Below are 26,154 nucleotides of genomic sequence, written 5' to 3' on the forward strand. Positions count from 1 at the left end.
AAGGTATCCTTGATGAAGATATGAGAAGACAATTGACAGGCTTTTGCTGGCAATAGTCCAAAAGTGTAAAGATACAAAATACAACTGTTCTCACTGCTTGCTAAGCTTCTCTGCCTGTCTGGTTAAACCCATGCACTCCTCAAAATAATGTTTTTAAATGCATAAAATACAAAGGATTTTGTAAAGGAAACCAATTATACCAAAATGCATGCATCAATATATTTTTAAAACAAGTTCATGGGCTCCTTCATTAAGAAGAAGCCCTGTTTCATAGAGACACATGAATGGGTGAGTTGGGCCCAGAATTAAATAGGAAGAAGAAAGTGGATTGGATTGATTGCCTTTGGGAAACTGCAAAGTTCTTGTATTGACCCCAAAGCTTCTCCCTGAAGCACATGTAATTCTTAATACCAATTCTCTCTCACTGTCATTGCATGGCTGAGCCATAGAACACCACAGTTTTCACAAAGCCAAAACTGAGACTCTCGGAAATTGAGGGAACGGAGAAGTGCACGATGACAAGTGTGAGCAGGCTGCAGCATGTTACACAAGGAAGTGTGAAGAAGTAGAGTGAATGATGTTATCAGAGTGGTGCATGAACAAAAATTAAGACATTCCGGTTAACATGGAATGACAGAAATAAGGGATGGACGGCCTTTGTGCTTCACTGGTAACCTGGTAAGGTCAAGGGGAGGAAAGCCAGGCTCAAGGCAAGCTTATGGGAAGAGAGAAGTAAGTGTCTCTCAAGACAGACAAGTATGAGTGGCTTGTGATCATTACTGGAAGAAGCATCCACGTGGATAAGATAACAGACACATTTGTGTGAGTATTTTGAGTACATATTTCTTTGGGGATAAACAGGTCAGGCAAAGAGGCCTTCTGATAGAATCCCTGGAATGAACTGGTTTCATTTCAAAGAACCTTGGCACACCCACACCAGTGTGAATTTCTGGTGGCTGACATGGTTATCAACCATGCTCAATTCTTCAGGTTTTACTCATAGAAAATATGCCCACTGATACGCCCATCTCTTCTCTACATTTGGTCTGGAGGAAAGTGAAAAATATTGTTTTAAATCTAATCATTTAACTGGCCTTTTCTTTCCCAAAATATTCCAGTTCTCACATGTGTCTCTTCTTGTTTTCTAAAAACTAAATCTTATCAGATGAAATCCATAGTCTAAGGAAACTGATATTGGGAATGATCCTAGATTACAACTGTGACCCCAATTTCAAACATCCCTATGAAGAACTATGCATATACAAAACATAAACAAAACATGAAAAGGGGCAGATATTAGTTTATTCTTGGCATGGGGATCTTTAAAATAGGTGCAATCATTTATTCTTCCTCTTCAATAGAAAGCACTTTAAAATACCTTTTGTTAAAAAAAAAAAAAGGATACTGGGAGAAATTTTGGTTGTTAAAAAATATATCAGTAAAATTTTATTTTTAAAAATACCCACAGTGGGGGCGGCCAGGTAGCACTGCGAGTAAGAGCACCAGCTCCAGTGTCAGGATGACCTGGGGATCGAATGTGGGCTCAGACACTTAGCACCACACCCAGAAATAACTGGCTGTGTAACCTTGAGCAGGTTACTTAACCCTGATTGCTTAAAAAAAAATATACCCACAGCTCTGAAAATGGGAGGAAATTGCTTTTTAGTAATTGCTTGTTAGGATTTACTGGAGAGGAAAAAAAAGGAATGAAAGTAGAAGAAATAAAGATGAGGAAAAAGCTCAAAGCTTCTCAGATTCACAGAATATTCTAGTCAGAAGGGCCCTCAGGAAGCATTTAACCCCACCCCCCTCACTGGACAGTACAATGGAAAGAAGACTAGATTTAAAATCAAAGGACCTAAGTAAAAATTTGATCTCTTCTACTTACTAGCTGTGTGACCTTGGGAAAGTCACTTAAACATCATAGGATCATCAATCAGAGCTGGAAGGAATCCCTGAGGACAACCTTCTGATCTCATAGATGAGGAGACTTGAGGGTCCTCAAAGGTTAACTGACCTGACCAAGGTCATACAGGCAACAAAGGAAAGAGCAGACACTAGACCCTGCGTGGAGAGAGAGGAAGAAGCAGCAGGGACAGGGACATACCCAGGATCAGTAATTTCCAAGTTAGGTTTGGTCTTGAATTTACCTAATCTGACTGAATTCCTCTTGCCAGGGCTGGAGTAGAAAATTCGAAGCAATCTCACACCTAGGATCCTGTCAGCCAAGAAATTAAACCTGTTCCTAAATGGGTTCTGCCAAGGGTGCTACATTTAGAAAGTGTTAAATTGTCAAAACTAATGCACAAATCTTTCTTTTCCCAGCTTTCAATTTTCTGAAAAGATAAAGACCTAAAATTGCTGAGGGGAAAGAAAAAGCAGAATAAGCATTTATCTAGTGCCTACTGTGTGCCAAGCACTTGCTAGATGCCTTACAAATATTACTTCATTTGATCCTCACAAGTCTGCAAGATAGGTGCTGTTATTATCCTCATTTTACAGTTTGAGACACTGTGGCAAGGTCACACAGCCACTAAGTGTCTGAGGCCGGACTTGAATTCAGATTTTCCTGACTTCAGGTCCAGCACTCTATCCATCTAGCTGCCATTAACTAGCAGTCTTAAACAATATAGGTACTTTAAAAAATGCCTGTGGCCTATCTGTCCTGGCCACCAGGAACTGTGCAGGCAGCTACCAGGATGGGTGCTTAACAAGCCTCTAAGTGCTCTGTAAAAGCAGCCTCTCATCTTACATGTCTAACAGGGAGTCCATTAATCACTCATCAAAAATGACCTACCAATCATCAATCCTATTTAACACTTCCTGCGTGTGAAGAATTCTGTCATAGAGATTGTATGGGATACAAAGAAAGAAGAAACTTTCATCAGGTCTTATGCCTGCCCTAGCGCAAAGATGCAGCACAAAAGAACACTGCCCTGGATTCAGGAGATGGACTCTATTCTGGTTCTGCCACCAAGAGTGGGCAAGTCATTTCTCCAACTGTTCCATTTTCTTACCATGGATGACAATAGTGACAATTAGCAGTTACATAAAACCTAGAGGTTTGCAAATCATTTTATACATATGCTATCCTTTGATCTATACAACAACTCTTTGAAGTGGGCACTATTATGAGTTTGAGAAAGGGTCCTGGGGCATCACTAGACAGTGAACAAGTCTAAGACACAAAAAACCATTGCTTATAGTTGTAAGATTCGCAAGGAACTGTACATGCGTTATCTCATCTGATCCTCACAACAATTCTATAAGGTAGATGCTAATGATTATTCTCATTTTAAACAGAGGAAACTGAGGCTGACAGGTTAAATGATTCCTGCAGGTCATGCAGCTAGTAAATGTCGAAGGCAGGATTCAAACTCAGGTTTTTCTGTCTCTTCATCCAACACTCTACCCACTGTACCATTCAGCTGCCTATACCACCTGTCCTATCTATTTCATGGATTTTCAGTGAAGATCAAATAAGAACAGCTATGTGGAAACTCTGAAAAATATAAACATTTTACCTTATTTGCAAAGAAGGTAAAAATTATTATTATTAACAACCCTGATATTTGACAAAAGAGAAGTATGACATCTTAGCTGATGGTGAGAAGCACCACTCAGCACTAGATTGCCTGAGCACAGAGCCTGGCACCTCATCTACTGACTCTTTTCAATGAGTGAGTCTTTTTTCTTTTCAGAGTCCTCTCTCCCTTTGAGACACTGAAAGACAGAGGCAGACTAAGCTTCACCCAGAGCCCAATACCCAACAGAGTGCTTTAAATGTGGATTAAGACTATTCATAACCTAAAGTCACTAACCTTGCTGTTGCCACAAACATGCTCAGGAGAAAAAAAAAAAAACCTCTTTAGCACTTCATGGAGAAGGAACTTCCACTATCTCAGGGGTGCAAGCAAGACAGATGGCTGTTACAGACGAACTAAAGAGAGTCTATATTGGGGTCTACTAGATGGCAGTTGTTTCCCAGGCACTTTTGTAGCTCCTGCTAGGCTGAAAATAATTCCTTTGCTTCCTGAGTGTCCTGAAAAAATTCAAGCATGTCCGGCATCATCTCTATTCTAAGTCTAATGGGATAAAGAACAGCTGAAGAATCTAGTTGCTGGCAGTTCTTTGGGAGATGAGAAGTTTCCTTTCTCACCTGATACTAAGTCACTGCACTCCTGAACCCTCTGGATAAGAGGATACTCTAAAATCAAATAGACTTTGAAACCTGCAGGAACTCCTTCAGCAGCAAACTGATTAAGCCCCTTCCAGAACAGTTTATTCACAAACTCAAGATCTGGTCCATTAAATCCAACAGACTTCAAGGGTCTTGCCATCAGTGTGGATGCTCCCTTTACAGTGGCAGAGTATAACTCCTCTTTAACTTTGCAGACAGTATTCAAGATTTGTGACCAAAATGTTTATCACTCATCTGGTCAACCTCAAAACTCACTGGGCCTCTCAGAACTCAGCTAGACTTGTTCTGAGATTACAGACATATTTCTATTTATTCAAAACTTTTGTAGCTTACAACCTCCCTACCAATACCAGACAGTACTTCTAACAACTGATCTGAAAACTGAATTCTTCACTTTTATCCCCTCACATATCACAAGTGCGGCCACATTTCCTCTAAAGGGACTGTTTGGCCTCAAATCTGCCATGGCCCAACAGTTTTTCCTCTTCCTAACTTTCCAGGAACAAGATCCCATCCGACAATAGAATTCAGAAGGGCAGCCGGAACCCTGATAATTGCTTCCTCAGCAGTCATCATATTTCTCCACAGGTTTTAGTTAGTCAACATGAAAAACCAGATGTTATTGTTCTAAAAGAATATTTGCCAGCCTTAAAATCATTCCCTTGGGCCTACCTTCAAGCACAAAGGACTGCTAAGGAAGACAGAAATTTGCTATGATACCTTCCCATAGTGCATTTAATGTTTCCTTAGGAGGAAACTGAGTACTTAAGCTAATTTCAGAGAGAAACCTCCTCAAATATGCTTTCTTAGTTACACTAAAGAATCACATTTATATTTCCTACAAATAGAATTTCTTCTCTTTTCTTCCACATATTCCAAAAAATAAAATAAAATAATAAAACCATATACAGTTTTACAGTTTTGTTTTGGGACATCAGTGTATATAATTCCATCTCTTTACTTCCATCTATTCCAGAATATACATTTACATAATTCCTGATCACTTGAAAGCCATTATCATATCCTTTGCTGAACTCCCAGGATCAAGTCAGTAAAAAATGTGAATGTGAGATACAAAAAATATAGTCCAGAAGAAAGTTTAGAATGAATATGCTCTTCATGTAACATGATATATTTGCTTTACTTTCACCACCCAGCTTATAGATCAAAACTGTTATACATGTCAGATCCAGGAAAAGCCTCAATCATAAATTATGTTACAGATTTCTAAAAACCCAATCTGAACAACCTTCTGAGGAAATTAGTTGGTTTTTTTTTTTGGTCTTTGTACCCAGTGCCTGACACATTTACTAAACCCTCTCTGATTATCTAAATTCAAGTGCCATGATGTAAATCAACTTTACATCAACTACATATAACATGAACTTACTTGCATCCCCAGCACCTCTACAAGAGTTAGACTCTTACAAGTCAGAAAAACTCTCACTCATCTAAGCCTATCCCCTCATCTGAACTTTGGTAAATAAATTCTTACTTATATTTTTGTAGTTCATTAAACTATTTCACTTATATTATCTCATTTAGCCCTCATAACCTGGTAAAGCATGCAGCCCAACCCTCTCTTCTGAATTGTCTTGTGTCCATGTATGTTATCTAAATACAAATATTTGTACATATATTACTTTGTTTACCAAATCCAAAACTATTTCTCATACATGATCTCATTTGATCCCCATAGCAATCTTGTAAAATAAGCAATCCAATCCCTTCATCTAAACTTCTCCATATTTGGATTTATGCAAAAGATATGTGATTAAGACCTAAAAATTCAAATGGATGAAAAGTTGAAGGAGATCAGAATGCTAGAAAATATAATTAAGAAATTCCTTTTTCATAAGCATCCTTATATAATACTTTTGTGGGAAACTAATCCATGAACCCCCCTAGGACAAAAGAATTTTCATCTCTTTCAACATGAGATCACAGGATCTGGAGCAAGAAAGGTCCACAGAGGTCATTTACTCCAATACCTTCATTTTACAGATGAGAAATCTGAGGTCCAGGGAGGTTATAAGATTTTTCCAAAGTCACATAAGATTTGAACCCAGTCCTCTGACTTCATCTTTCTTTTCACTCTTGCACTAGGTTGGTATAACAACACACTCAGGAAATGGGAACAAATTAAAAACTGAATAAAGTTCATTATACCACATTCAAATTACATTACTGTAGAAATCCATATCTTCCTTAAGGAAATGAGTTACTTAGCAATTGTTCAAAGAATCATACATCATCAAAGTTGCAAGAGTGACAATCGCTTGTCCAATCTTCCTAGCACCTGTCTTTATGGATGAAAAAACCCTAAACCTCAGGGAGGTTAAATAACTTGCCAATCACCCAGCTGGCAGGTGGCAAAGCTAGCACTTACTCCCGGATCTCTGGCTTCCAATTCAGTCCTCTTTCTACCACCACCCTCAGGGTTCCCGGCTTTAAGCAAACCCAAGTAACCTACCTAGGTGGCCTAAAAACTCTGATGTACTTCACTGCACCAAACACATCCAAGGGAGGACCATGTAACATATTCCAGGATTCAGTAGGGGTCAAAGAAATAACTTTGACAGAAGAACAGTCATCAAACTGAAACTGAATTCAACTCTAATCATCTGCTGCTGCTGGTTTCTGATACATTTTTCCTATCGTACACCTCCCCAGATCACACTCATTCCATATCTTGGCTCCAGGCATTTTCTAGCACTGTCCCCTGTGCTTGGAAAGCTCTCCTTGCCCCATCTCTCCTTCCTGGCTTCCCTGGTTTCCTTCACAGTCCTCAACTAAAATCCTACCTTGTAGATGAAGCCTTTCCCAAACTGTTCTTAATCCTAGTACCTTCTCTCTGTTAATCATTTCCCAATTGTCCTGCACAAAGCTTATTTATACATATTTGTTTGCCTGTTGTCTCCCCATTAGACTGCAAGTTTCTGGGGGGCAGGTTCTTCTGTCTTTTGCCTCTTGTTGTATCCCCAGGGCTTAGCACAGTGCCTGGCACATAGTAGGCATTTAATAAATGTATACTGACTGCCTGAATAGTTTGTAATTTTAAGTCTTCAGATTTTGTGCTCACAGACTAAATATTTTCAAATTAAATGTTTCCAGTTCTTATCTATGATGGAAATAATTGCAACAGGACACAGTCGAGATCAGTTAGATTCCCAGAATAAGCAAAGAAAAGAACAAAAATTTGAGAAGCAATGCTTCAGTAAAACAATGAAAGTGTTGCAATTTCTGCCTAAATCAACAATTTATGTTCCAAACGCCTTTCCTTTTATAAATGGAATTTACCCATAGTCCTACTGATCAAATTTAACTGGTACCAAAAGATGTCTCTAGGAATGTGTATCGTCCTTGTTAAAAAGTGTTTGGAATGTTAGGAACATTCCCAGTTGGAAATAACCAAGATCACTTCCATTCTCCCACTAAAATACTCCTCTCATTCTCCAAGTAATGAAAGGAAAGATGAACAGAAGGTTAAAATTTGGATAGGATTTAAATCTGGATTTGACCACTGAACCATAAAGCTACAAGATATTTACAGTTAACCTGTAATTACTTCAAAGTCTTTCATTTCTTACCTGCTGAGGACACATGTGAAAGATTATTTAATCTGCTACCAGCAGGACAATAAGAAAGAATGCAAACAATCTTAACTATAAATTTTTCTTAGGAAGTGAGATTTTAGATTACTTCTTAAATATAACTTGCTAAAGAACAATCACCCAGGCTACAAATTAGCTTACTTGTTCCTTTAAAATTCCCCTGGTGGAGGTTTGACATGGAATAAACAAATGGACAAAAAGTTTCAAGCCTGCTGCAACCATTCACTTTAATCAATTTACTGGTCTGCTATTAAAGAGCTTACAATTTTATTAAAAGTCTTGAACTGTTCTCAACAACAGCTAAGGCTAAAACAGATAACTCCAGAATCCTTCCAATTTAGAGTTTTTTGCTTTAAATTATTTTGAGCATCCCAGTTTCTGTTTCCGTTGGTTTCTAAACTGACAAAGGAAAAGAAATGCTCCCACTTACTAAACTTGAACCCTATTTGTGGTACAAGATTTTCCTCTCTCCTAAACCTTTTTCTAAGACTATAGAATGACAAAAAAAAAAAAGACTTTCAATTTTCTTCTTAGAAAGATTTTGGGTCTGGCATGTTTCTTTAAAAACAGAGTAACAGATCACTTTTAGCAAATGTTTAAAATGAACAAATGCCACTAAATGAGTAGAGCACTTGTGGGGTAGGGACAAAGGTCCACATAAGATAGGCAGTGAAAGGATCCTGGCAGTTAACTTTGTTTTTCCCTCTAAGTGCTTGAAGGGACAAGTTCCAGTCCTAGAAAGTTTTAGGAGAACTCAATGTTAAATGAGGAACAATACCTTTTGAAAGAGGTCATTCTGGCTTTCCCAAAGTTTCTTTTAACTTTTATTTAATTCTTCCCTAAGTAGAGGTCCTAGAACTGAATTTACATTCAAGAAGGATCCTGGGGGCAGCTAGGTAGACCAGTAGATAGAGAACCAGCCCTGGAATCAGGTGTACCTAAGTTCAAATTTGGCCTCTGACACTTAACACAAAACTAGCCTGTGACCGTGGGCAAGGTCATGTAGCCCCAACTGCCCTACAAAAAGCAAAAAAAAAAAAAAAAAAAAAAAAAAAAAAAAGATGCCCACTAGGGTAACACAAGGAAATAAAAATAAGGACCAGCATATTTCAATAGCTAGAAACAGGCCACAATTTAGAGAACACCTATTATATTCAAACAAAACTCCCATTCATTTTTAAATGCTCAACTGAGAACTCAGTGAGAACCTCCAAATGGGCTCTCCTAGGCTCTCTGGCAGCCAAATAAAAATTCAGACCATAAGGTAAAAATCAAAGATGATATCAAGTGGCATCATAAAACCACAATGACATTACATTTATGTATCACTCTAAGACTTAATACTTTCCTTCACAACAATCCTACCTGGGGGGTAGTGCATCATCCAACCTTAAAGATGAGGAAACTGAGGGTCAGATGAGTTAAGCGACTTGTCCACAGTTACAGGGCTAGAAATACTAGAGTCAAGATTCAAATTCAGAATTCCCCACTGACTCTAAGACCAATACTCTTATAGAACAGACTACATTTGCAGCTGTGGAGAAAGAACAACAGATTTAGAAATCAAGGCTCCTAAGTTTTCTTCCTAGGCCTGCCTTAACTTCTCCTTGGGCTATTAGAAATTTTCCCAATTCTATGTTTTCACCTTGTCAAAGCTTCCTGCTGCCCTGCTTCACACCAACATCCTGCCAAAGAATTATGGTTTAGAGTTTACAAAACTATTTCTTATACACTATCTCATCTGCTGTCATAATGATCTTGTAAAGCAGGCAGGGCAGAAATTACAGGGAAACTCTAATAGATTGAGGAAGTTGTTCTTTAGGTTAAAGTTAACAATCACTCATTAGAGTAAGTAGCTGAGGCAGAGACTAAAACCCTAAGGAGAGTGCTCTTTGTATCCCACATAGACCAAATACCCAAAAAAAAAAAAAAGAAAAAAAAAAAGGCTAGTAAGCTTCTTAGGAATGAGAGTTGGAGGGGATTATTACATCATCTAGTCTAACACCCTTTTCACAGATAAGAAAACAGGTCAAAGAAGGTTGGGTGACTCACCCAAAGTTGTCATACAGGTGGGCAAATAGCAGTTAGAATTCACATTCTGGTTTTGTCATACTAAATTTAAAATTCTTCCCACTACTACATACTGCCTCTCAATGGCCTTCTTTATATTTTGGTTTTGGTTTTCACCCTTGTATAGCACCTCTGACTAAATTTTAAAAAGTTATTTTCTACCTCAATCAATTAGCACTTAATACTGAGTGTGTACAGTGTCATGGGGGTACCAAAGAAGTACAAAACATGAGCCTTGTCTAAGATTAAATTAGGAAGACAAGAAATATGCCCACAAAACAATAACTGGTAGGCTATGGCTAAGTGGAAACAAGCATTTCAGGCCATTATAACACAATGAGCAAGGACAAGGAGGCAGGAATAAATGAGGTAAGCACTAAAATCCTAAGGATAATGGTCTGGTAATGTGTTCATTATGTGTCAGGGAGCAATGGTGTAAAAAGGGAGTGGGAATTAAATTTAGTGGAAAGAACACTGGCTTTGGAGTCAAATAATCTGAGTTAAATCTCAGCTGTAATATTTATATGCTCAGAAACCATGAACAATTTACCAAATCAACAAGCAATATGAATCTCACTTCTAAACTACATAGAGAATAGAGTCAAAGTTACAAGAATAAGGGTCATACTCTAATTGATAAATAGTCAAAAGATATAAATAGGCAGTTTTCAAAGAAAGAAATCAAAGCTATCAATAGCTATGTGAAAAAATGCTCTAAATCACTAATAGAAAAATGCAAATTAAAACAATTCTGAGGTCCCTTTATGAAACCTATCAGATTGGCTAAGATGAAAAAAAATGAAAATGACAAATGCTTAAAGGGATGTGGGAAAACAGGTACACTAATGCACTGAGGGTAGAGCCATGAACTAGTTCAACAGCTCTGAAAATCAATTTGGAACTATGCCCAAAAGGCTATTAAACTGTATATCTTCTATACCAGGGGTGAGGAATCTGTGGCCTCAAGGCCACATGTAACCATCTTGGTCCTCAAATGCTGTCCTTTGATTGAATCCAAACTTCACGGAACAAATCCCCTTAATAAAAGGATTTGTTCTGTAAAACTTGAACTCAATCAAAAGGACCCAAGGACCTAGAAGGCCACATGTGACCTCAAGGCCAAGGTCACAGGTTCCCCAACTCTGCTCTATACTCTTTGACCCGGCAATAACACTAATAATGTTACACCCCAAGGAGATTAAAGAAAGAGAAAAAGGTCTTATATGTACAAAAGCATTCATAGAAGTTTTCTGTAGTGGGAAAGAATTGGAAACAGTGGCTGTCCATCAATCAGGGAACAGCTGAACAAGTTATAGTATATGAATGAATGGAAGAGTACTGTGCTATAAGAAATGAGAAAGGGGATGATCTCAGAAAAACCTAAGAAGACTTATATGAACTGATACAAAGTAAAGTCAGCAAAACCAGGAGAACAATCTAGATAGTAACAGCATTAAAAAAAAAAAAAGGCTCTGAAAGACTTAGTAACTGATCAACACAATGACTCACCACAATCCAAAAGACCCTTGGTGAAATACACTATCCATATCCAGATAGAAAACTAATGGACTCACAGTAAAGGTGGAAGCAATTTTTTTCTTTCTTTTCTTTTTAGGGGGGGAAAGGGAAGAACATATGGCTAATAAAGAAATGTGTTTTGCAGGATTATACATAGTAGTAATGGACTTGTTTTTCTTGCCTTCTCACTGGGTGGGAGGAAAGGTATGGGAAGGGAGAAAATTTGAAACTGAAAAAAAATTAAAAGTTCTCTGTGCTTTAAAAAAATCAATTTACATTTATTAAGTGCCTACTATGTGCCAGGACTTTGGGATAAAATAGGGGGAGAGGGAGAATGTGAGATTAAAAAAGGCCTTGTGTGGAAGATGGCACTTAAGCTGAGCCTTCAGAAAGCATGGGAGTCTAAGTGGCAAAGGTGAAAAGGAATGTATTCCAAGAACATCATTTGCAAAAGCATGCAGATAGAAATAGAATGTAATATGTGAACTGAATGTGAATACTATGATTCTTCATGAGTCCTTTTGAATTGTGGTGGGTCAAGATGTTGATCAGTTACTAAGCCTTTCAGAGTTGATTATCTTTTTTAAAAATGCTGTTACTATGTAGATTGTTCTCCTGATTCGGTTAACCTTGCTTTGCATGAGTTCACATAGGTCTTTCCAGATTTTTCTGAAATCATCCCCACTTTATTTCTTACAATATAATAACAACAACAACAACAAAAAACAAATTTTGCTGTACTAACAAGTGCATAAAGGAAGAACAGAATAAAAAAAAAGCTGAAAAGATAAGTTGGAGCAGGTTGTGAAGAGCTATAAATGTCAAAAAGAATCTATTTTTATCCTAGTAGTAATAGGGAGCCATTGATGTTTCTTGAGCAGAAGAGTGATTTGTTCACACTGCTGCTTCAGGAAAATCACTTTGGCAACTGTGTGGAAGATGGATTGGACTGGGGAAAGACTTGAGGCAGGGAAATAAATTAGGAGGCTACTGAAACAGTCCAGATGAGAGGTGCAGAGGGACTGAATTCAGGAAGTTGGGGTGTTGAATAGGGGAAAAAGGGAGGAATGTTGTGGAGGAAGATGGAAATGCAGAGGGGAACATTAAAGATTATATTCAAGCTATGAATCTGTGTGCCAAGAAGGATGGCGGTACATTGACCAGAAATGGGAAAGCCTGAAGGTCTAATGGGTTTAGGAGATATAATTCCTTTTTGGCTATGTTGAACCTGAGAAGCCTACTGGAGGACGCCCAATTCAAAAAGTACAGCAGGCAGCTAGCTGAACCTAGCATTTAGAAGAAAGATTTAGGATTATTATAAAGATTGGGGAAATCATCTGCTTAGTGATGATGAACTAAGTAGATGAGCTCACCAAGGGAGAACAGAGAGAGAAGATGCCCAGGGCAAAACCTAGGGGGATACCTACACTCAGAGGAAGGGACTAGGGTGACGAATCATCAAGGGTTCCTGAGAAGAAGCATATGGGCAGGTAAGAGAAGCAAGAGCCAGCAGCATCACAAAAGACAAGGTTCCAGTAATAACTACTGACATTTATATAGTGCATTAGAATGTATTATATACTTTACACAAATGATCTCATTTGAACCCCAGAGCAATCTTGTAAAGAAAGTACTATGTAGTTAGTCACAGCTCCATTTTACAGATAAGGAAACTGGAACTCAAGAAAGATTAAGCGCTTTGCCCAAGGTCACACAACTGTCAGTATTAGAATTCAACCCAGCTCTTTTTAACTCTAAGTCCAAAATTCAACCTACAATGCTATGTCTTAATTCCCAAATAGGGAGCAATAATGTAAAGAAAGATAACTATGGGGCAGCTAGGTGTCGTAGTGAATAGAGCACCAACCCTGAAGTCAGGAGGACCTGAGTTCAAATCTAGTCTTAGACACTTAACACTTACTACCTTGTGACCATGGGCAAGTCACTTAACCCCAATTGCCCTGCCTTCCCCCTCCAAAAAGCAAAAATAAAATAAAATAAAATAATTAAAACTAAAATAAGTTAGGGGAATAAGCACTGGCAAAGAGGTAGCAAAATTTGTAATAAGCTGATAGAAAGCCAGAGATACAAGAATTGGGATTTGAACTCAAAGTCCATTTTGGTCTAGTGCCCTACATTTTACAAATGAGGAAACTGAGAGTCTTAGGGAGGTTAAGTGATTTGGCCAAGGTTACAGAAATAGTGATCTCAAGAGGTGGAGTTTGAATTTTGTCCCTCTGCACCATAGTCAGTGATCTATTCCCTGTACCAAGAAGCTGTCCTCACTAATCAATAAGCAATTAATTAAATGCCAAGTAAAAGGCATCATGTTAGATGCTGGAGATATACAAGATAAAAATGAAACAGCGGTTTACTTGGAAAATTGTGAGGAATTAACACCAAAAATAAGAAGAGCTTCAATGAACTAGCAAGGTTTAAAATGTGGAACAGATGAAAGAATATGGGGATTTTAAGTCAGAGGATCTGGGTTCCAAACTTACCTCTTTCACTTACTATTTGTGTGTGTATCTATGGGCAAGTGACTTTACTAGTCTGAGTCCCAGTATCCTAAACTATAAATGAAGGAGCTGGATAAGGTGGACTTTAAAGTTCCCTTCCAGTTCTAAATCTATGTGATTCAATGTTCCTATAATGTTTACAAAAATAATCAACTCTTCTCTATATTGCTAACAAAAGATCAGAAAGAAATGAAAGAGAAATACTATTTAAAATAAAAATAAAATACATTAAACATCTAAGCATTAATCTATAAGTTATACATAAAGTCTTTTTTTTTTTGCCTTTTTTTTGAGGGCAAATGGGGTTGAGTGACTTGCCCAAGGTCACATGACTCGTTAAAGTGTTAAGTGTCTGAGGCCGGATTTGAACTCCAGTCCTCCTGACTCCAGGGCCAGTGCTCTATTCACTGTGCCACCTAGCTGCCCCTAAATTATACATAAATAAATCTACAAAACATTTTTCACAGAAATAAAGGAAGACCAAAATAAATGGTCAATGTTGATAATCAAGTTACCATGAGAATACTTTTATAAAGGTAAATAAAATAAAATTCTTATATTGAAACAAGAAGTCAAAAATATTTAAGGAAACGATGGAAAAATAGAACATCTCAAATTATATTGTAATGCAATAATTACCAAAACTATCTGGTACAGAATTTTTTTTTAAAACTGGCCATTTGACTCAATAAATTTCAAATGGATAAACAAGCCATACAGTATATAGGAAAGTTACACTATTAAAAAATTAGGAATGAAAGATTCTTTTCCTTACTATGCACAGGTTATGAATTTACAAATAGCTGACAAATTACAAAACACAAAACGGACTTCTTCAATTGTATAAAAATAAAAGCTTTTACATAAATAAGATAAATGCAACTAACTTAAGAAAAAAGATGAAATGGGAAAATTTTATATTAAAAACCTCCAATTAAAATCTGACAAGCAAAATCTGTAGTAAACTATCACAAATTAGTAAGATTTAAGACTCATTTCCCAATAAATCACTGATAAAAGAGAACAAAGAATTCTCAAAAGAATAAATCCTAGAAAACTCGTTTAAAATCTGTAACAATCAGAGAAATACTTAAAACAATTCTGAAGTATTACCCTCAATTAGCAAAAATGGAAAAAATAAATGACAAGAGGGATTCAGTACAAGAAAACACTAATTTACATACTGGTGTAGCCATGAATTGGTCTAACCATCTGGGAAAACAACGGAAATTATAAAAGAAAAGACAAAACTGTTCATAACCACAGTCCTAGTGATCCCACTACTGGGATTACACAACATGGTGGTTAATGAATATAAAATTCCTTGAAGGAAGAAATTTAATTTTTCTTTTTTTATCCTCAGCTTTTAGCACATAGCCTTGTATGCAGTAAGGCCTTAATAAATGCTTGCAGAATTGAAGACCTATTTGTTCAAAAATATTCAAAGTTAGCCTTTTTGTAACAGAAAAAAATAAAGAGATCTTATGCACAACAACTGAGAAATGGGTGAATAAACTGTAGCATATAAGCACAAAAGAATATTGCTACAACATAAGAAATGATGAATATAAAAACTTCAAAGATGTATGGGAAGACTTGGATAAGGAAATGCAGGGTGAACAAGACAAAACCAAAATAATATATTCATGACTATAGCTATATAAATGGCAATGACAACTTTACACAGCAACAAAACTCAAGATGAAAAACACAGAGAATATGAAGTTATAAAGCATATATGCATTTTTAAATAATAAATGTTTGTTTTGTTTTTATATCACCTACAGAGTCCCATCCCTGCAAAGAAGGGGCAGAAAGGTATCTTCTCATGTCTCTTCTTCAGAGCCAAGTTTGGTAATTATTATTTCTGCAGCATTAAATTATTCTGTTCTTTCTGTTTATATTGTTGTAGTCATTGTGTATGAATCTTTTTTTTTTAAGGTATGGAAAACAAATTCTCATTCAATGCTCACAATAACCCTGCAAGGTAACTTCTGTTATTTATCTCCATTTTATAACTCAGGAAACTGAGGCAGACAGAGGCTAAGTGACTTGCCTAGGGTCACATAGCTATCAAGTGTATGAGGCTGGATTTGAACTCAGGTCTTCCCAGACTCCAGGTCAAAATGTTTTAGCCACTGTGCCACCAGCTGCCAATTGCCTCAATGTAATATATTTATATAATCCTTTAAGGTTTACAAAGGAATTTCCTGAAAATAACTCTGCAAGGTAGACTGTGCAAGAATTATGACCCCCATTTTACAAATAAGGAAACCAAGGTTCAATCAGGTTAAATGACCTGCATATGGCCCCACCGCCAGTAAGTGTCAAAGCTGGGACTCAAACCCCAGTCTTTCTCTTTTCACCACACCACCTACCTCTCTAATGAGGAAAGAGTAGGGTAGAGGGAGATAAGATACTATACAAACTAACAGAGAGACATATGATCCAAGTTAAAGTTCAGTGAGGGCAAAGAGGTCCAGTCTAAGTATAGTTCTGTACAAAATGAGAAGGGAAAATACCACTTTTGGCTTGTGGGGAGATGGGCAAAGGAAGGCTTCATATGGAAAGCAGCATCCAACCTGAGCCTTAAAAATGGAGAATTTCAAGAGGAAGAAATATGGAGAGAATGATTTCCAGGCATAGAAAACACCTTGCACAAAAGCACAAAAGTGGCAGGGGTCAGGACAGTTTATGAAGGAAATGAGAGCAAAAGGAGGCTGGGAAAAGCTGATGAGGTTAAGGAGTTTATATAACCAATTAAAAGCCATTAACAATATTATTGTCAGATCCATCTATGTCTTAAGGATGTTATCTTGGCAGCTAAATAAAAAAGAAATTAGAGAAGGAAAAGACTAAAAAAGAGACCAGGTAAGAGGCTATAGTAGTCCAGGTAAAAATTACTGAGAGTCTGACTAAAGCGGCAGCAACAGGAGAGGACAGATGCAAGAGAAAACAATATTTGACATAGATAGTTCTTTAAAGTTTAAAGACACCTTACTGAGATGATACCATTTGATCCTCACAGTAACTCTACAAAGTAAATAGTGTAAGAATTATTATCCCATTTTACACATAAGAAAACAGACTTATAGTTGTGACCTCACCTGACCAAACCCATATGTAGCAGAGCTGGGACCTGAACCCAAGCCCTCTGAACCTAAACTCAGTGTGTTCTTTGCACTATCCCATGCTGCCTCTCTATAAGAAGAGGTCCTGCACACACATATACCTATTATATACCTATTACCTCTAATGCTTTATGGTTTATAAAGCAATTTCACATATATTATTGTAAAGAAGAGGCAGAATGACAGAAGTGGGCAACTGAGTGGGTGAGGAAGAAGAATAAAGTCAAACGTACTAGATTTCAAGCCTGGGTAAGTGGGGAGGGGATGGTGCTATCATCCACCAAAATAGAGAAGTGTGGAGGATGAGCAGGTTTTAGAACAGGAACAAGTTTTGAACAAATTGAGTTAGAAGGGCAAGAGGGACATCTCTAAGAAGTAACTGGAAATGTGAGAAGCTTGGGTGAGAGATACATCTATTTGTAGAAATAATCTGCATACAGGACATAGGAGCAGAAGTCATCACTAAGGGGCAGAATACAAAGAACAGAATTAAGCTTTGGGTTACATCAACATTTAGGAAGTTCAAGGAGAAAGATGAATCAAAAAGAAAGGTCAGACATGGAGGAAGATGATTGTGTTTTTGAAACTAAGGCAGAAGAAAATATTATGAGGGGATAATCCAACAGTATCAGATACTACACAAAGGTCAAGATGAGAACCAAGAAAAAGGCTACTGGGGTTTGTTTGTTTTTTTCGGAGGGGAGAACGCAGGGCAATTGAGGTTAAGTTACTTGTCCAAGGTCACACAGGTAGTAAGTGTTAAGTGTCTGAGGCTACTTTTGAACTCAGTTCCTCCTGACTCCAGGACCAGTGCTCTATTTACTGTGCAACCTAGCTGCCCCTACTGGTTTAGAAAATTAAGAAGTCATCGGAGACCTTGGAAAGAGCATTTCGTTTAGCTTATCAGGGTTGAAAGTCAGATTTCAAGGGCTTGAATAGATGGGTGGTAAAGAAAAACAAGTAACACATATAGACTACTCTTTCTACAAGTTTAAAAGGGGGCAAGGAATATAGATAGGTAAAGTCCATGCATGGATTTTTAATGATAAATTCTTTTCTTAATCTATTATATGAAGGGGGGAGGTGATGGGAAGAGTCCACTAAAGACATCCTATGCACATTAGTGAGAAATTCTATTTTAAATCTGTTATATTAAATGGAGGGGGGGGGTGATGGAAAGGTCCACTAAAGACATCCTATGCACATTATTTGATATTCATATCAAGAGCTATTTTCTGATCTAAGCATGGCCAAGTCCTTTCTGTTGGCTTCTGTGAAGCTCTGAAGACTCAGATCAGAAAATTATCTTGGGAAATATCCACACAAAGGAAAAAAACAAAAATCTAGGCACAGCTCTCCTGCCATTAGTCTATTAAGTATAGAGAGACATTTTCTCTATTTGTCATAAAGTCTGCACAAAGATTTCTATTCTGTTGCTGTGATGATTCAGGAAGGTGGGCACAAAAGGCACAGAGAGCTTCAATGATCAAGAGAATTATCAGTACACAGCACCCAACTAACTGCATTTGCGTTTCTCTCAGCCAACAATACACCATCTTAGACTATAATACAAACTTTTGCCCCAATCCCAATTTGAGCTTTCTGCTTCAAGTTTCCTACATTATTCTTTTAAAATACATAGTTTAAGTGGAAGATTATACTAATCAAATGGCAAGGCAAGGCAATAAGCATTTGTTAAGTGCTTACTATATGCCAAGCACTATGTTGTGCACATGGAACAGAAAGGCATTTACTAAACACTTACACAGTGCCACAGAGCTCAGTGGTGGGAATACAAACTGAAAAGCAAGACAGTCCCTATTCTCAAAAAGCTCAAATTCTATTTGGGGTAGTCAATATAGATAAACAAATTCAGGTCACAGGGCATGGAAAGATCTAGTGATCCTTCAATTAACAACAGACCAATCATTATGAAGACAGTGCACCATCTTCATTCCACTCTCTACGGAAACTCCCTCCAAGTCAAGCAGAAACAGCCAAGTCAACGTTTATCCAGAGCCCAGAAGCCAATTCTAAAAACTGTGGCAGTGAGGCAGCTAGGTGGCGCAGTGAATAGAGCACCAGCCCTGGAGTCAGGAGGACCTGAGTTCAAATCCGGTCTCAGACACTTGACACATTTACTAGCTGTGTGACTTTGGGCAAGTCACTTAACCCCAATTGTCCTCCAAAAAGCAATAAATAAAAATTAAATTAAATTAAAACTGTGGAGGATACCAAGAAAATATGAACACACAAAACCTGCCTTTCAATGAGTTTCAATGAGATCACTATTTAACAGCACAAAGTAGTAGCTTTAAAATAAACACTGGAAACTGCAGACATCTATTTATTTCCATATACTACCCTTACTAAAGCAATCACACATAACTAAAGGTTGCAGCAAACCCAGAGGAATCCTGAGAGAGAGCTAATAGTCTAGCACAGTAATTCTCAAAGGGTGGTCCAAAGTCCCCTAAAGGTCCCCAGGACCCTTTTAGGGAACCTTTGACATCAAAACCACTTTCATAATAGTATTAACATGTTACTTGTCCAATAAAATACTCCTCCGTTTTCCAATCACACATCTGTGAGAGGTCAAATCTTCTTCATATACTTCAATAAAAATGACATATCCATTAAAGTCAGACATTTAAAGAGATTTTTTGAAAAATAAACCAATACCAGTTTTTCACTAAACTTATAGCAGCTATTTTTCATGAAAATATTATTTGCGTTAACATTTAATGGGTTTATTATTATTAAGTGAGTTAATATTTTAAAATTTTATCAGTTTTAATTTATGACATAGTAAATATCAATAATATACAAAAATGCTAGTAATTTTGTGGGTTTATTTTATAACCTGCAACTTGGCTGAAGTTGTAGTTTCCATTAGTTTTTTAGTTGACTGTTTAGGGTTCTCTAAGTAAATCATTTTATCATCTGCAAAAAGTGCTATTTTATTTCCTAATTTGCCTTTGTTTATTCCTTCAATTTCTTTTTCTTGTCATATATATATATATATATATATATATATATATATATATATATATTTTTTTTTTACTTTTTAGAGGGGGAAAGGCAGAGCAATTGGGGTTAGGTGACTTGCCCAAGGTCACACAGCCAGTAAGTGTTAAGTGTCTGAGGCCAAATTTAAACTCAGGTCCTCCTGACTCCAGGGCTGGTGCCCTATTCACTGCACCACCAAGCTGCCCCATGGAATTATTCTTTAACTGCATGATAGAATTTGCTTGTAAATCTACCTGGTCCTGGGATTTTTTTTCTTAAATAGTTCATTTATGGCTTTTCTATTTTTTTCTCTAAGTGTTTGGGTTTTGTTTTTCTTGTGTTCTCAATTCTCAGTTGGGGTGGGAAGGTGAAGGCCAATTAAAATATTTAAATTTACAGTATGGCTATTTAGTACCTTATTTTCTGTTGTTAATTTAGATAACTTATATTTTTGTAAATATCCATTTCATTTAGTCAGTTTTATTGGCATGTAGTTAGGCAAAATATTTCCTACTAATTGCTTTTATTTTCTCTTCATCGGTTGTAAACATACCTTTTTCATTTTTGATACAGGTAATTTTGTTTTTCTTTTTTAAAATCAAATCAGTATATAGCATGCCTATTTTATTGGGGTTTTTTTCTTACACAGCTCCTACTATTAGCTCAGTGAAATTTTTTTTTTTAGCTTTCAATTTTGTTAAATTTCCTTTGATTTTCAGGGCATCTATTTTGGTATTTAATTAGGGATTTTAATGTTGTTTTCCTAGTTTTTTTAGTTGCATACCCAATTCAGTGATCTGCTCTTTCTCTTTTATTGTTGCAAGCATTTAGAAATATAAATTTTCCCCTAAGAACTAGTTTGGTTGCATCCCACAAGTGTTCTCTCATTATGTGGTCATTATCTTTAATGAAATTATGGATTGTTCCTATGATTTATTTTTTGATCCACCCATTTTTCAGGATTAAGGTATTTAGTTTCCAATTCATTTTAAATTTATGCTTCAAAGACCCTTTACTGAAGGTACTCTTTATGGCATTATGGTCAGGAAAATATACATTTAATATTTCTGCTTTCCTGCATTTGTTTGTGAGGTTTTTATCTCTTGATACATGATCAATTTTTGTGAAGGTGCTATGCATAGCAGAAAAATAGGTATATTCCTTTCTATTCCCATTCAATATTCTAGAGGTCTATTATATCTAACTTTCTAAAATCCTATTTATTTTCTTAACATCTTTCTTGTTTATTTTATGATTAGATTTATCTAGGTCTAAGAGGGATAAATTGAGGTCTTCTACCATTATGGATTTACTATTTCCTCCTTTAATTCATTTAATTTTTCCTTTAAGAATTTAGATGCTATTCAGTTTGGTACATATATGTTCAGTATTGGTATTAATTTATTGTCTTTACCTTTAAGTAAAATGTAGTTTTCCTATTTAGCTCTGTTAAGATTATTTTTTGTTTTGCTTTGTCTAAGATCATGACTGCCTTCCCTACCTTTTTTACTTCAGCTGAAGCATAACAGATTCTGCTCCAGACCCCTATGTATCTTTTTTTATTTTAGACGTGTTTCTTGTGAACAACATACTGCTGGATTCTAGTTTCTAATCCATTGTTACTCTATTCTGTTTTATGAGGGAGTTAATCCCATTTAAATTCAGTTATGATTACTAATTGTATATTCCTCTTCATGCTATTCTTTTATGCTTTTTTTTTACTCTGTCCCTTCTTTTTTACTCTGGACTGTTTTACCTCCCTTAATCTATCCTCCCTCTTATTCAGCCACCACCCCCACCCCTACCTCTTTCTTTTAACTCCTTTCTTTCCCTCCTACTTCCCTTTTGGGTAATATGAGTATGTAGTCTTCCCTCCTAGAACCAGTTCAAATGAGGATTCAAGCGTTGCAAATTTTCCTCATTCCTTCTTCCACTAATACTGTAACAATAAATATCTATAGGTATAACCCTCACAAACAAAAGTCCTTTGAGGTATTTAATTTTTAAGAGTGTAAAAAAAGTTTGAAAACTGCTGGACTAGCAGAAGCAAAAGCTAACAAGGACCTCACAATGAGATGGCCAGAGGAAAGTTTTATTTCCTAGTGTCTCTATTATTGGTGGTGTGTCTCCAGTGGAAAGAAGTTCTAAGACCAAGCAATGTCAGAGCCCCTAGGACAAAAAACATTGGGAAGTTATCCACCATACACTCTTATTTCACCTCTCCCACACATCTTGGGTGGGGGGAACCCGAGAGGGAGAGCAAACTGCTACCTTGAAAGTTCCTTATCACTAACTACTGATGAGGTATTACAAAACTTCATCTTTCTCAACATATGAATTTGGCTTACCAATTTTCACATCCTGCCATGAGCTAATTTTTAAACATTCAGGATGAGGCAGCTATGTGAAACAGCAGATAGAACACTGGGCCTCGAGTCAGGAAGATCTAAATTCAAAACCTTCCTCAGACACACAGTGTGGCAAATGACTTATGTTTTAGCATGACTTCACATGTTTAATATTTTGCTTGCCTTCTCAAGGGGTGTGGTAGTAGGGGGAGTGAGGGAATTTGAAATTCAAAATTTCCCCCCCCAAAAAATGTTAAAAATGTTTCTAGGTGTAACTGGGAATTATTTATATATAAATAAATAAATAACTTAAATTTTGGATCAGTATGTTTTTTAATGAAACCCAGATATTCAAGCTGGCCTCTCTGGGAATGAAGAATAAGGTTCATAGGCTCAGATTTTATAGCTGGAAGCGGCCTCAGAAGTAACCAGGCTCAACCCCCTTTTCTCAGAAGAAAGTGAAACCCAGTGAATTTTTGGATCTAAGATCAACAGGTGAGGTGGTAAGATGGGACTCAAACCCACTTATGACACCCCCCCCTCCTCACCCCACCCCCGCATCAAGAAGTTTTAAGTAGGATGGGGTCAGCTGGACTAGATGGGACAAAAGCCCTACTCCACTTTACCCCCGGGTCCCACGGAGGGAACTTCTGGAAGTAAAGAAACTGGAGGAGAGGGGCAGCTCACATCTCCTTGAAACGAGTTCTTTTCCAGCCTAGGTCATTTTTTTAAGATGATGGCGTAGTCACCGGCGGCTGGCCAGACAGACGCTGAGGCTAGCCTATCAGCCGGTCAGGACAGAGCCAGAGCCAGACTAAGTCGGGAGCCACCCCAGTCGGCCCCTCGGTCCACCCCTCCTCCCCCCTGCATGCATGCCCGGCCGTCCTCCCCGCGTGTCGCCCCAACCCCGCACTCACTCGGCCGAGCTGGTCCCGTTAATCGTGGAGCCATCCGGGGTCGGGTTCAGTTGAATGGGCATCGGCTTCTTCTTGGGCATTTTGGCCCCGAGGAAAGCACCTTCCTAAGCCGCAGACTCGCTCCCTCTCGCTGCTGCCGCAGCTCCGCCTCAGCCTTCCGCCTTTCCAAGTTCAAGGCCGGGACTGCGGGGTGGAAGGGGTCGGGGGCTTAGGGCTCTCAGTGGGGGTTCCCGAGTGGCGGCTGCTCCCCTAGCCCCGCGGCTGACCGGACACCGAGGAGTTGGGCGGAGGGGCGGCGATGGGGAGTTCCCTGGGGAGGGGTTCGGCGAGCCGGTAGCGGGGATTCCCTCACCCCACCCCCTCACACCCGCCCGGATTCGGTTCCGTCCGACTTCGTAGTCGGAAGGGCTTCCCCGGCGCGGATTCCGCCGCGTCCGGCTCCGACTGGCGCGGGATCCCCGGCACTCGGGCTGACTTGAGGGTAGTTAAGCTCCGCAGCACCGGGAGCCCAGGTCCAGAGAGGATGCCTGCCCCTAGCCTCTGGAGAAAGTGCGGCTTCTCGAGCTGTCCTCAGAGCCACACATCCGTCCGAGGGAGGGAGGGAGGGACTGACGGACGAGGGTGGGGGGCGGGGGTGGGAGGGAAACCTTCGGGGGTTGTTGTTTTCCCCCCTTCTTCTGGGGCTCCTTTTTTTTTTTCTTGCCCCCCCCCCTCAGCACTGCAGCCACCGCCCCCTCCCATTCCTGATTTCGCTGACAGCCAATGAGAAGAAGCCATCCCAGGCAGATGAAGCGGAAACGCGTCACGGAGGCGGTGCACGTGGGGCCGCGGTGAAATGAACCAGGAGCTGGAAACAGCGCCCTCTGCAGCTGGCGGTGCTCCCCAGGCACCAGCCAGGGAGGCTACTTTTTTCCTTTTTGTTCTTAAAATCATTTACCTTGTAAATGGTAATCCATTTCTTGTTCTGGGAGGCCTCAAGTTCCTGAACCAGGCTTGAGGTACCCCGCACTGGTGAAATGACAAAGCTGGGTCTTCTCTTTATCCTTTTCCGGGACTATCGCCCTGAGTCATATTACTCTAATTCTTAAACAAAATAAAGTCTTCCAAGGAGAGGGAGGTCCTGGGAGCCAGGAGACCTTGATTCCAATTCAGACCTTACTACTAATTTTGTTACTTCAGGAATATCACTGAACCTTTCTGGTCCTCAGTTTCTCCAAAATGAAGGCTTTAGATTAGATGACTTCTAAACCAGGTCCTAAATTTTATAGTTGATTAAATCCTAACAATCCCCTTGGGCTGAGAGGGACCTTGAAAAGATATCTCTCTCCCTTTAACCCACCCCTAATTCACTGTTCCTAAGACTAATGTCTAGTCCTGTGACTTACTATAGCCGTTTAGGATTTGCAAATCACCATCCTCACAAGGAAGGAGAGGCGATCATTATCCCCATTTTGCAGATTTTAGGATTATAGATTTAAAAGTGGAAAAGTCCTTAGAGTACATCTATTCCAAACCCCTCATTTTACACAACAGGGAAATAAGGCCTGGAGAAATGAATTAATATGCCAAGGTCATCTCAGATCTAGGGTCTGAACACAGGTCCTCTTGATTTCAAATTTAGCATTCTTTCCACTGCATCATGCCAGTGTGGGAACTGAGATTCAAAAACTTAATTAGGATGACACAGTGTCCATCCATTTTCAAATCCTGGTTTCCTGACTCCCAAGTCCAGCACTCTTCACTATACAACATTGTTTCTCAACTCTTATCTCCATCTTGAATTGACTGAACCTAGCATTTTTTTTCTTTTACATTTTAGAATTGATGAAGTACTGTGGGGTTGTCAACAAATTCAGGAGCTGGTACTTTTAAATCACTGAGGAAGACTGGCATAAGCAGATTCCCTCAAATGAATCAAGGATTTAAAGATTTTTAAAGTGGGAAAGAAGCAAAAAGATCATTTAGTCCAACTCCTTAATTTTACAGATGAGGAAACTGAAGTTTATTTATTGGTGTAATACAAAGCAATAAAGGAGGGACTTTGTAGTTTGTAAACTATGATAGAACTCTTTTTGAAATTTAAAAACTGATGTTGCTGAGCATTTTAACAGAAAAAAACTACATTTGTTATTGCCTGTAATTTAATAGAGAATTTTAGAACCAAAAAGTGTGGTTACTGAAAGTGCAACTTTTGCCAGATAGAGGATTTACATGTTATATCATTTCCACATTTTGAATCCCACATTTCCTGTCATAAACAAAGAGAGCACTCCAAATATTTTCCAATTATTTCCCCCATTATTCAATGTCCTCTCTGGAGCTAATTTCTTCCAATCAAAATATGTTTAATCTAAAGAAAAGCACTATGTAAACATAAATAAATATTACCTATCTTCTAGATTTTTAAAATATTTAGTATGACAAAAGTAGATTTTTCAGTAATGTGTAAAATGTTATAATGCCAAATAGATACATTTAAAGAGTTATACTACCCACAAAGGAGAGACATCTATTTCCTAAGTTCTCAGTTCTTGACATTCCCATAGCAATGAAACCACTGAGTTATTTTGGGAATCACTTTAATTACCAGTTATATTTCATTTAAGGGAAGAGCTGCCTCAATTTAGTGATGATGATGGGATTTCAATGGGTCTCTGCAGATATAGTCTCAAATCAGACCGGATGTCAGATCTGGTGTCTATTTTTGGAGAGGTTAGGGGTGGAGGTAAGGAATTTGTCCTGAGAGGGTCTGGCAACAAAGAGGCAAAAGCATTCACTTTCTGCCCTTGTGTAGACACAGGCTCCAAAAAAGACAAGATGTTTTCAG

The 26,154-nt window shown here is 38.2% G+C and overlaps 1 protein-coding gene across 3 annotated transcripts in view; it reads right to left on the reverse strand.

Moving 5' to 3' along the window:
* MAP2K1 (mitogen-activated protein kinase kinase 1) overlaps nt 1–26,154 on the reverse strand; it is a 119,516-nt gene that overhangs the window by 82,371 nt on the left and 10,991 nt on the right. Inside the window, exon 1 of one of the 3 annotated variants that reach the window (XM_069098246.1) lies at nt 23,328–23,938. The exons of 1 other annotated variant lie outside the window; for it this stretch is intronic. In XM_069098246.1, the coding sequence (XP_068954347.1) occupies nt 23,328–23,407 (80 nt within the window). In that variant the 5' untranslated portion in view covers nt 23,408–23,938. Of the gene's footprint in view, nt 1–3,821; nt 3,946–23,327; nt 23,939–26,154 lie in introns of those variants that run through there. One more of the 3 variants, XM_069098247.1, reaches the window with a different exon arrangement.

This window comes from Petaurus breviceps, unplaced genomic scaffold (genome assembly GCF_028583685.1).
Source record: "Petaurus breviceps papuanus isolate PSGF00001 unplaced genomic scaffold, PetGlider_PUasm1.0 37, whole genome shotgun sequence".
Classification (NCBI taxonomy): Eukaryota; Metazoa; Chordata; class Mammalia; order Diprotodontia; family Petauridae; genus Petaurus; species Petaurus breviceps.